The sequence below is a fragment of the Nyctereutes procyonoides genome, unplaced genomic scaffold, assembly GCF_905146905.1.
Source record: "Nyctereutes procyonoides isolate TBG_1078 unplaced genomic scaffold, NYPRO_anot_genome, whole genome shotgun sequence".
Taxonomy (NCBI): Eukaryota; Metazoa; Chordata; class Mammalia; order Carnivora; family Canidae; genus Nyctereutes; species Nyctereutes procyonoides.
The window spans coordinates 26,307,202-26,319,580 of record NW_026575142.1 but is presented as its reverse complement, the minus strand read 5'-3'; the positions used below and the strand labels follow the sequence as shown (position 1 = coordinate 26,319,580).

The following is a 12,379-nucleotide window of genomic DNA, read 5'->3' as shown; positions in this document are numbered from 1 at the left end:
CTTCTCCCTCACTGGTGTGAACTGTTGCCTGTCTCTGTGGCCTTGTTAAAAACACACTCCTGGGGATCCCTGGGTGGCAGCAGCGGTTTAGCGCCTGCCTTTGGCCCAGGGCACGATCCTGGAGACCCGGGATCGAATCCCATGTTGGGCTCCCGGTGCATGGAGCCTGCTTCTCCCTCTGCCTATGTCTCTGCCTCTCTTTCTCTCTCTCTGTGACTATCATAAATAGATTAAAAACAAAAACAAAAACAAAAACACACTCCTAAGTATAAGGCAACCAAGGAAAATGAAAGTCACGTGGGTGATTCTGGGCCAAATGTAATGTGATGTTTGAAAGGAACAGACAAAATAAGCGGTCTTTTTTTTTTAGGCAGCTTCATTTAGATATAATTCACATATCATATAATCCACTCGTTTAAAGTATACACTAGAGCAGTTTCTAGTATATTCCCAAGGTTGTGCAGCCATCACCACTAATTTCAGGACATTTTAATCACTCCAGAAGGAAGTCTCATACCCCTTTGCGCTGTCACCTCCTTAGCCCGCATATCCCTCAGCCCCTGGCAACCATTCATTCTTTGTTTCTATAAATTTGCCTAGTCTGGATATCCCGTGTGTATGGACTCCTGTAATACGTGGTCTGGGGGCACTGGCTTCCTTCACTTAGTGATGTTTTCAGGTTTCATCCTATTGTAGCATGAATCGGTACCCCATTCCTTCTTATTGCCCAGTACTCTTGCACTGTGTGGATTTGTCACATTTTATTGTCTTCAATTGATGGACGTGGGGCTATTGATGGTGCTCCCACGAGCACGGGTGTACGGACCTCTGTGTGAGCATGTGTGAGTACACAAGTGGAACCGCTGGGCCACGTACTAACTGTGTGTTTAACGTTTTGAGGAATGGCCAAGCTCTTTTCCACGGTGGCTGCACCTGTGCGTGGCCACCAGCACCGTGCGGAGTCTGTTCCGTCTTCCTAAGCTAAGGATTCCAGATTTTCTTAGTTGAGGCTGAGGGGAAGGTGAGAAATGGGACTGACGGCCTCTCCTGTATCCCTGGTTCGCGTGCTGGCCTGGCTGCAGGCCTCCCTGAAGGCGGCCCGGTCGGGTGCCAAGGAAGCCACCGCCTCTGCGCCCCACACAATTGCCGTGTGTCACAGTGTGATAACGTGCAGGCGCTTTGTGGCGCTCCGAGTTTGTTTGTGACCCTGGCTGTTTGTGATCCTTGCCTCCTGACTCTGGAGATACCCAGCAACCCGATCGTCTTTGTCCCAGTTACAGACCAATTCCAAATAAAAAAAAAAAAAAAACCCTTTGCCAAAAGCTGCCCAGGTTTGAACATGTCGGGATCACTTATTGACGGATACCAAAGGCAGCCGTAGAGACCGCACGGCAAAGGAGCCGCTTTGGTTTGGGTCCGAGCTTATGTTCTTGCAACGGAGCTTACTGCCCCTTCTCCTTTGGCAGCCCCAGGCCGGATGTTCCCGCGTCTGTACTGAAATGAGCGTGCGTGTGCTCAAGGGAGGAGAAGGGGCCGGCTCCTCCTTCAGGCATATTTGGGTCCTGGGGAGGACACACGCTGTACATTCCGAAGCTTTGTTTGCGTCTGGAAAAAATTAGCCACACTCGGATCTTTTCCACTGCAGGTCCCGTCAGGAAGCCCAAGTATGTGGAAAGCCCCAGAGTGCCTGGAGACGGAGTTATAATCCCGTTCAGAGAAGTGTCCAAGGCAGCAGAGCCCAATGAGAATGGTAAGAATATGTTTTCAATGATCCCCCCCCCCCAAGATTTTACATAATGACATTCCATTTCTGAGTGAAACTTGAGTGCCTCTTGTAGGAATGCTTTGCCAAACTGAATGTATTTGGGAGGTTTTTTTCCCCCTCGGCCACTTACCGAGATCTGATTAGCTAATGTAGATTCTTGGAATTATATACACCGTGGAGGACTAGTTGAGTGGGTGCATATGCATTGTTTAAGGGTTGAGTCTTATTTCCTCTCAATTTTGACCTCTCCGGCATGGGGAGATAAGGAAAACCAGCCAGTAGACTGTTCCAGCACTCTTTCTGTTTTGCTTTTCGGTACTCCCTCGTTTTAGACTATTCAGCAGGCTTTGACTGAAAAGCTGACACTTTAACCGTATAAGCTCCTGATAACTAACTTTCTTAAAAGCGTTTGTTAGCTTTTGATCACTTTTTTGTTTTTTAACATCCAAAATTTTTCTTGTTTTTTTCAACATCTAAAATCTTTCTTTAGAATGTTGAATTAACAACAACAAAAAAGTCTAAATGAATTGAAATTTTTTAGTAAGGATATTGTGTATATATATTTTTCTCTATCTGGGACTAAGTGTAATAGACATTACGAACTATAGTATTTCAGAGATGTATTAATAGTTGTTCATTTTTTAAATCAGTTTGGGAATTTACCATTTGTTCCTTTCTTGGGTGGCAGGGAGTCCTCAACACACAACTCCATAGTCTCTAGTTTGTATGTTTTGGGCTTATATCCCATTTTCCTGCAGAAATATGTGGTTAGGAATCCTGGCCTATGTAGTAGAGCCCATTTTAACTTCAATGTAGTTACAAGTTTATGCACTTGATCTTAGCCAAAGGACCGAGAAGCGATGTTACAAGTATATGTAGTAATGCTGAAAGAGAAAACTCATCTGTATTTCCCCTTTGGAATACCTGGCATCCTCCTCTCCCTAATTGTGGGTAGTCACAGGTGTACAGCTCCTTTATGTTCTAACCTCTGTGTCTGCAGTTTGTATTTCTGCTGATATGTAGTGTGGAGTGGTACAAAGTAGGACATGTTAGGAAAATGGAGTAGGGTGGTGGTGAAAATAAACCTGAAAATGAGCTAAGAAGAGCAATTGGCAGAAGATAAACATCAGTAAGAGGAGTTTGGAATGGGTGGGAGAAGAGATGGTGCCAGGAGCTGGGTGTTCTGGGCAGGGAAGGGGTGCTGTTGCCTGTGTCTTAGTGTGAGAAATTGTATCCTTTCCCTTCTGTGCAGGCACCTAGCTGTTTGGTTTGGATATGAGGTTCACACTAAGATTTGCACTGAGGAGGGGCAGGGCACTAGGTATGAGTGGTGGTGAAGAGCAGAGAGTCCCCAGTGGTGTCTGGTTAGGATGGCCATTCTACAAACATGAAGACGCTCTTGGTTGTGAATTCATGTGTGCAGGGTAGGGTGTCCATTTTCTGATCTGTTCTCTCATTTCTATTCTAGCTTTTGAAAGGAAAATAAAAACCTGGTCCTCTGAAGTGAATGTCAATAATCGGATCTACCAAAGTGTTCACCCATTTCAGAATAAACCACCCTTTACTTCCATCTCCACCCTCCAAAGCCTTTGAAGTCTGGTTATTTATGCCCTTCGTGTTTTGGCTGGCCTGGACTCCTTGGTGTAACCTTTCTCCCTTGTGGGGAATATCACTGAGGTGCTGTGTAGAATTTAGGACTTCCTCTGGGTAAGAATGGGGGAGAAATTTAGGATTTGTGTTGGGCAAAGAAAAGAGGTTAAAAAGAATTCCTACTGTGAACTTTTCTCCTCTTGCCCAGGGCAGAGGGCTCTCTTTCTTGAGGGAGGCCTTCTCTTCATTGGCTACCAGGTGAACTAATTCAAGTGTAAAGATTGATGTTGCTGGAATAGCCTGCAATTTGCACGTGTACTCAGATTCAAGATTGTCTTTCTGCAAGGGGACTAAAATTATGACATACCTGGGCTGTGAATACAGATCAGAAGTTTCCAGAAGTTTGGTCTAGAATTAAAGACATACAGTACATTTTCCCTTTTTTAAGTGTTCAAGTTCAAGAGAAGGGAAATAGATATGGTTCATGTTTGTAAGCATATGGTCTTGTGTGGCTAGCCATGGTGTTGGTGGAAGCCCTCACAATTATCTGTTGGTTCATGAGAAAGTGGTCACTTCACACTTCCACTTGACAATTAGTAAAGGATGGTGTGTTTTGTAATCCCCATGGAGTCTTTTACATTTCAATAGGGTTAATTAAATCTGCCATATTAAAGTGTAAATTTTATGTCCAGGTCAATGAACCTAAAAGGAGAGGCTGGAGCAAACTAAAACTAATTGAGTTTGAGTATTGACCCAACCACGTACTAATGTACAGTAGACAAACCCTGCTTCCTAGGTTGATTATCAAGCATCTTCACTAAAGTTTTAACTTAAAATTTGGTCTTATGCTTTTCATATTTTCTTTGGGCATTTTTTTAAATCTCTAAGATGCCTTTCTGGATGCTGTCAATGACAGCATTTCAGAATTCACCAAACAGAGTATTGAAAACAGCTCTTTGTGAAATGCTTTCGAAATTTCCCATAGGCTCATGAAATATCGAGTTACTCCTAGATATTTGAAATACCCTTCCCAGACTAAGCTGCCTCATTTTGTGGTTTAGCCCCATAAATTTATGATTCTTAGCTATTTGAACTTTAAATAAAAGTAAAACAAAACCAATGAGCACTTTCGTTAATTTATAAGTAATTATGTGAATTTACATATTTTAGCCATCTGGAAAGTGGGTTGTATGATATGGGCAGATAAATATTTTTATTATATACAAAAAATCTGTTGAAGTTTACATTCACCTGGAAACATCTTTAGAGAAACATATTCTACTTTATTCAATATTCTAAAATATTTAGGAAAAGCAGCGTTTACTACTTTGGGGGGAAAAGGACTTAATGAGCTCTTCAAAGAAAATACAATCCCCTTTTTCCTGTCAAATGGTTCTAATAACCTGTGTGTCATATAGAATATGTTTTTCCCAAATAAGCTTCCTGTTGTTAAACCAACATATTATTTAGGAGGAGAATGTCATTCCCCCAAGAAAGTACGTCTGCCTTAAGGAAAAAATTTTAAAAACAATAGATAAATTAGAGAGGATTACTAAATTATAATAGGATTTGCAGCTATATTTCTTTGAATTAGGGGCAACCGTAATCTGTTCAGATTTGCTTCCATCTGTCATTAACTACTTGAGCAAGCTTCGATGGGGAGGGGTGAGAAAGTTTTAGTTTAATGAGTCATTGCTTGGTGAAGATCAATCTCAAAATATGATGAAACTTTTTTTCTGGCAGTCAAGTTAGCAAGTAAAACCAACACACATGAAACAGAATAATTACATGCAACCCTATCTTGGGAGGAGTGTCTTTTTTAAGATATGTTTAAGCAAATACTGACACCTTGGATTTTTTATTATTTCAGATGTTCAGCTTCTTAGAATGGTGATAAGCTGCTTGACTAATAGTTGAGTAAGGCTTTGGTTAAATGAACTCAAAGAAGAGGGATGTACCTGGTGTGTGTGTTGTGGGAGATAGGCTAGGGGTAGAATATCCATTCATTCTGCATTTCCTTAAATATTAATTCTGATGCTATGAAAAACACTGTGTTGGATGCTATTTTAGATGGGTTATCAGGCATAGGTTTTCTCGTCACGGAGCCTTAGAGTCCAGGTGGGGATTAACCACCTGTATACGCAGAGCAATTATCATATAAGTGGGAGTAGTGTTGGGCTAATCCAGCTTCTCATGCCTTAGTGCAGCTTGGAGGAGCTACTCCAAGTGGAGGAGCTGAGCTGGGAAGGACTTGATTACCTTAAGATTTACCTGACAACAAAGTATAGGAAGCAGTGGGGCAGGAGACTAGGGTCAGGGAGATGGTTAAGAAGGGATTTCAGTAGTTAGATAAGACAGAATAAGGTCTCCAGTTAGAACAGGATCAGGAAGGAAGAGGTGATGAATAGGCAGATTCTTGAGAAATTACGTGGCCCTGGAAGCCGGAAGGCTTTGAGATGACGTTAGGAGGACACTGAAAGAGAGGGAACCATCTGTTTTGGTTTGAGTTCAGTTTCTAGTACATCGAGTTTGAGATGCTAGTGGTACATCTAGGCACAAGTGCCCACTGAACAGTTGAAAAATCAAGCTGCATCTCAAGAATTCTGGGTTTGAGCTGGGGACCCTTTTGTTTGGAGGGAATGTGGTGAAATGAGAGGTGCGTTAGACTAGGGAAGAGGTGGTTAGGAGAAGAGAAGTGAGGATTCGTGAGCTGTGAATTAGGTGGGAAAAATGCCAGCAAAAGCGTAGAAGAACCCACAAGACCATACAATAATCCTGGAAACTATGGATTTCCTCTCTGAGAGTGTGAAAATTGCCACTTTCCTCCTTGGAGGACAGAATATTTGCAAGGTCAAAAATTACAGGGAAATCAAAAGGGGAGATCAGCCTTTTAAAAAGTAAATATTACTGTGCCTAGCAGGGCTGTTTCAGGAGGCTAGTGAAGGTGAATGAATTTGAGTTGTGGGTAGGTGAAAGGGAAATGGAATTGGTGGGTATAGACCATTGCCTTTTTACCCCAAGGCTTTGAGTAGATAAGGGAAGATGAGAGATCAGTTAATAGGTTGAGAAGTGTATGCAACAATGATTTTTATTGATTTTAAAGAAAAGGGAGAATTTAGTACAATTAAAGACTTAAAACAGAGCTTCTCAGAGTGTGGACTATAGACTTCTGGGCATACCCAAGGCCCTCACTGGGGTCTGTGAGGTAATGTTGTTAGGAAGATGCTTCCATTTCTCTTGCATTGACATTTGTACTGAGGGTACAAAAGCAATTGTTGGTAACTCTTCTCATGCCTTAGTGCACATCAAAGTAGGGGCACCTGCTGTACTAGAGCTAGGAGTAATATTTTTTACCACCGTGCATTAGCATTAAAAATAACAAAACGCTGATAATAAGGTTATTAAATCTTGACCCCTGACTGATCTTTGTAATAGCCTGTGTGATGAAATGGGAAGTCCCCATAAAGCACTGCTACTGCATGCTGAAGTGTGATGGTGGTCTCAAGGAAAACCAGTTCTGTGATTGAATTGCAAGCTGACCTAGCCAGTTTTTTTTAATGGGACACCATTTTTGCCTGAAAGAATGACTGGCAAGCCATGGTTATTCAGAATTGGGTATTAGACCCACATTTTCTCAAAAAGAAGCTATAAATGAGTGTGTCATTTCAATTAAAAAACAAAACTGACAGGGATTACTTCCTAATGATAAAATGTGACCTTTTAAGTGAAAAAATTAGGTTTTAGGTTTTTGGGAATTTGTATCTGTCACATTGAGCTTGATGGCTTCCCAGGACTTTTCATTTGAGATGTGGTGATTATATTAATGTGATATTTTGGTATCATATAATAAAACGTGTCAGCACTTGCAAGATCTGCAAAACCAATATTTTCCAAATAATCAGTGCATGTTAAAAAATCATGCATGGGTAAAAATATTTGAAGCTTATAATAGACCATTGACTTTTTACTGTAACAGAGTTTAAAAAGTGTATTGATTTGGATTCAAAGTCAACTGTACAACTAACCTTTAAGAATTGCTGCTTGTCAAGTTTTGGTGAGGTATCAAAGAAAAATATCTGTAATTAATTGAGAAGGCTCCTCCCTTTCCCAGCTACCTATCTCTTTGAGGTCATAGTTCTTCACATGCTTTAACCAAATGTATTACAACAGATTGAATGCAGAAGCAGACATGAGAATCTAGCTGTCTTCTATTAAACCAGACATTAAAAAGAATTTGTAGAAGTATAAAACAGTGTCATTCTTAACTTTTTAAATTGAAAATATTTTGGGGACGCCTGGCTGGCCAGATTGGTAGAGCATGTGACTCTTGATCTTGAGGTTGTTTAGTTTAAGTCCCATACTGGTTGTAAAGGTTACTTAAAAATGAAACCTTTGAAAAAAATTCTTTTTATTAAAAATACTTAACATGTAAGTTTTACAAACTTAAAATGAATTACCATAGGTTTAAAAAATTCTTAGTTTTAATTTCTTTTTAAAAAAAAATTTTTTTTTATTTTTTATTTATGATAGTCACAGAGAGAGAGACATAGGCGCAGAGACATAGGCAGAGGGAGAAGCAGGCTCCATGCACCGGGAGCCCGACGTGGGATTCGATCCCGGGTCTCCAGGATTGCGCCCTGGGCCAAAGGCAGGCGCCAAACTGCTGCGCCACCCAGGGATCCCTTAGTTTTAATTTCTAATATGATAAATGTCAACCCACATACCCCAAAGTTCTCTGAAATCCTCAATTCTTAGGAGTGAACCCTGAGACAAAAAATTTGAGAACCCACTGGCTTTGAGGAAGGAAAAGAAGATAGGGAGAAAATAAAAAGAGATGAGAAAATTGACCCAGAGTCTGATAGTTATCTAGACTTGAGGGGATGAGGACTTGATACGTGGCAGTATGACTGGAAAGAAAAAGGCTGGTTCAGGAGACAATTTGAAAGAGGAAATGTGTAAGATTTGGTGACAATTTCAATATGGGGTAAATGGGATGAAGAACTTTAACTTGTGTGATAACTATGTTTTTGTATTGAGGGTTAGAAACCGATTATTGACAGTCAGCTCAGGTTCATGGGTAGATGCTCCTCTATAAATACTATTTTGGAAATTCAAGGAGTGGGGAAGGTGGCTTAGGAGAAGGAGCAGTCAGGAAGAAACAGGAAAATGCTTCTAAACAGAAGGCAAGGAGGGCAAGATGTTTAGCAAGAAACAGGTCATGGATATTTAGAAGTAGAGGAAGGGACTGTGTCTCATTTAACAGGCTTGATTCAGAAGGTACGCATCTTAGAAACTGATACTTAATCAGTTGCTCAAGGTTACATGGTGTAAGTGGCTGAGCATTGTCAACAGTGCCCAAGCCCATAGAGTTTGAGGAGGATGAGAGCAGATAAAGCTTCTCTTGATAGAATGACTTTGGCCATCCCCAGGGACCCCCATGGTTCTAATAGAGTTGGACTTTAAGAAGAGAGAATGAGGAGATGGGAAATGAAAGCAGTAAGTATAGGCTGAGTGGGAACAGTTTAATAATTTTTTAAAAAGTAGGAAATTTGTTGTTTTGAAGGAATAGTAAGTTCAGAAAAAGTAAGGCAGAAAAAAGTAAGGCAGAAAAGTCATGCACAAAAAACTACTTTTTGTTAGGTAAGAGAAATATAGGCACATTGAATATAGAGAGAAGTGTTCGAAACCAGAAAAAGAAATAATAGTGAGAAAGTGGGCTCTTGGTGTTAAAGTTGGTAGAAATAATAACCAACTTTGATATAATATCTTATCTCAAAGATGCTTGGTATATAAGGTGCTTTCTCACTTTTTTTAGTTCACAACCTACAAGTAGTTATGGCCACTTCCCTTATGGGGAAATTGAGTGTTAGAGAAGTTCACACTGTTAGTCCAGAGTAGCTTTGGCAGGGAGAAGTCCTTCCTTGGTCTATAGGGAAGGATGAGGGGGTAGTTATAAGGGGCACAAATGGATTAGAAGTTACGATGGCAGTAACTGGGAGCTGGTCAGTTTATGAACTGTACCTGAGTGTTGGTGCTGCAAATCTAAGAAGTGTGATTAGGTTAAAAGAGACAGGAAATGACCCAAGAAATTCTCTTTGGCTTTCTCCACTTGAATACTCCATTATGGTGTGATTGAAGATTCCATGAAAACGTTATTGGGAAGCAGTATCACTCTTCACTTGTCTAATGCATTCCCAGGAAGTGGGAGGCCAATTATTCTTTCTACTCAGTCTATACAGCAGTCATAAATTCTTTGGATATTTAAATTCGTGAGATGTAAAGTGTTGGTAAGAAATAATGTCTTTCTCTCCAGTTCTTATCCCACTGGTTTTGGGTCAGGTACACCTATTATTGATGAGTGATTTAATATTAACTACACGAATAAAATACTTTCCATTTAGAATGTCCCAATTGATTTTGGTTTGGGGGTCGTTTTGGAGTAAGAATGAGCTCTAAGAAAATCTTACCCGACTGTTCAAATCTCAGTATTTGGTGGTGGACTGTGGAAGTAGAAATGCATTTTAATTTCACAGCGCAGCCTATCAGTGTGAGTTTGTAGGCAACTCATCTCTCCCAAAATGACACTGTCACTCTTCACCCAAGGGTTCTTCTGCCAGAATGAAAAGTTCAGGGAGCGAAAGCTCTGTGTGTTAGGGAGGGGAGAATGTTGATGGCTTGACATGGATTAAGGAATTCAAACTGAAGGGGGCTTCTGAGGGGAAGGTCACTAGAATGACATTGGAGAAAAGAGAGTAATATGAAAAGACTGTTGGAAAGCTTTTGGACAAAATGAAATCGCAGTGACCTACTGGTTGCTAAGCCTGAAATAAAGGATGTATGTTCATTCATCCGGAACCCAGGGAAGGTTTTGGAACTTTGGTGGCATCCACGTCCAGGCTGAATAATTAAGAGAACAAATTGATAATGAACTTGCGGGTGTCCTGTCAATTCAGACATTAAACCTGTTGCCACAGCTCCCAACTTGTCTGAAGAGGAAAGGCTTGGGTGAGGAGTCCGTTGTCTTTGCATAAATATATATGTTTTAATGAAAACCGTGGCAATTTGGGGTGTCTGCGGACACAATGTGGAGGCAAGCAGTGACTCCTTAGGGGGCACCCTATCTCCCAGGGACTTATGTGGGTTGCAGGATCTTAGAGTGAGTCCCATGTGAGGAATAGGCTATGGCCTCATTTGTCGTCAGGGTAAATTTTGTGGCAGCCAAGCCTATGCAGCTGTTATGTGTGTCTCCACAGCAGCTGCCAACTGGGAGTAGTTTCTGGCACTTTCCCTGGAGTTTCAGGTTGAACCAGAAGCTAGACATTCAGGGGCACATTCACAGTCAGAGAGCAGGCTAGAGATAATTTCAAAGGAAATGGGGGCATAGAGTAGAGAAACTGCTGTGTCTGCCCCCTTACCCACTTCTTCCCCTTTCCATCTGCATCCTCTTCTCTCCCTCTGGTCCAGCTGCTACCTGAGATAAAAGAGCTGCCCTGCCTGAGCCTTGGGGCAAGGGAGGGTGGGACTAATCCTGTTCTGAAGTGGTTCAGCCCTTGGGTGTGCCTGAGTTTCGCTGATTTGGTTTGGTTCCTGCCTGCTTTTCCCAAATGCCCAAGTACCTTGGGAATCAAAATATGGTTGGAAATCTCTGGTGGGAAGGGACCTTTTGTCGAGTGGCCTTCTGGGTGTGGTTGGGTATGGTTGACCTGCACTGGGGCGCTCTCTTACCCGCTTTGGCTTAGGGCCACTGCCCTTCCTGTTGTGAGTTTAACACAAATGATCTAAAAACATGTGGGCTGTCTTAACCCAGAACAACCAAGCCTTGGTTATTTTACCCCTGCAGTTTTCAAGAGCAACTAAAGAAACATCCAAGCTGGCAAACCCCAATTCTTGCCACAAACATTGGGAGCTCTTGAGGGTAAGCAATGGGTGGGATGCTTTTCCTTCCTTGAAGGTACAGCCAGCCTGATCCCTTGTAGCTGCTGCCCTGGGAGCATGACTGAGTAAAAATGATATGCGAGTGACACTAATACAGACAATCTACTCAGCTCTACTTGTTTTGATTTTGAGGTTCCTTACAAGAGGCAAAGTTAGCATTGAACTTCGGTGGTGACATCATAGCTCATAGGTAACACTGCTATTTTATACTTTTTTCCTCATGTTATATTTCTAAGACTTGCTATCTGCAGATTTCCACATGTAGGAAAAACTGGTTCATGAACATATGGGTTTGCATCTCTAGACGATTAACAAAAAGGAACAAAACATTAAGATGAGTGAGTATATAACAGGTTGCATATTGTTCTTAAGTTTGAACTTCTGAAGGCAGAGTTTGCTTTATACGTTATTTCATTCCCTGATGGATGCTGATTTTAAAAATAGAGGTGTTAGAATGACATGAGTATCATTTCATCACCGGTATTTAAGTTCCCTCAGGCTTTTGGATACAAGGTTAACCTATAGCTCAACATTTAAACCGAACAATACAGTTCTTCTTAGTGCAAAAGGCAAGATGGCCAGCTCCTTGGGTGGGGGCAGGGAGGAAGAGAAGGGAAAGGTTGCAAGCACGCCCCGTGACCTTCAGGTTAACCTTGCTTCCATGCATCACTGTGGAGTGTGCAGAGAACACAGCCTGATTGCTCTCTATCTCCACGTGAACAGCAGAGTGTATTACTGAGCCTTGTCTCTTGGGACACATTTCGCTGGGATTTGAAATCTTTGAGAGAGGATTCTTGATGATTGACCCTTGAGTTCAAGTCCCGGTTGTGACTTTTACTGCTGTGGGGTATGCATAGCACGTTTCCACCAAAGTAGTTCTGCCCGTGCTTTGGTGAACCAGAGCTTGGATTCCAGTTTTACCCCAGCCTCTGAGCAGCCTGAGTCTCTGCCAGCATGGCACTTGGGTTGAACTTTGTTTCAGGCTCCTGTGGGCATTGGCCACCCTGTGCTCTTAAAGAGTTAAGAAGAAGAGCAGGCCCCTTTGGTAGCCTGTAGTGTACTTGTTTTTCACATGCCGTGGAAATAGGA

General features: G+C 41.7%; 1 protein-coding gene across 3 annotated transcripts in view; it reads left to right on the top strand.

The window, feature by feature from the left end:
* The window catches only part of TANC1 (tetratricopeptide repeat, ankyrin repeat and coiled-coil containing 1), a 226,906-nt gene that overhangs the window by 137,339 nt on the left and 77,188 nt on the right, over window positions 1-12,379 (top strand). For all 3 annotated transcript variants that reach the window (XM_055307799.1, XM_055307801.1, XM_055307800.1), the window contains exon 5: window positions 1,646-1,750. In XM_055307799.1, the coding sequence (XP_055163774.1) occupies window positions 1,646-1,750 (105 nt within the window). The remainder of the gene's footprint in view (window positions 1-1,645; window positions 1,751-12,379) is intronic.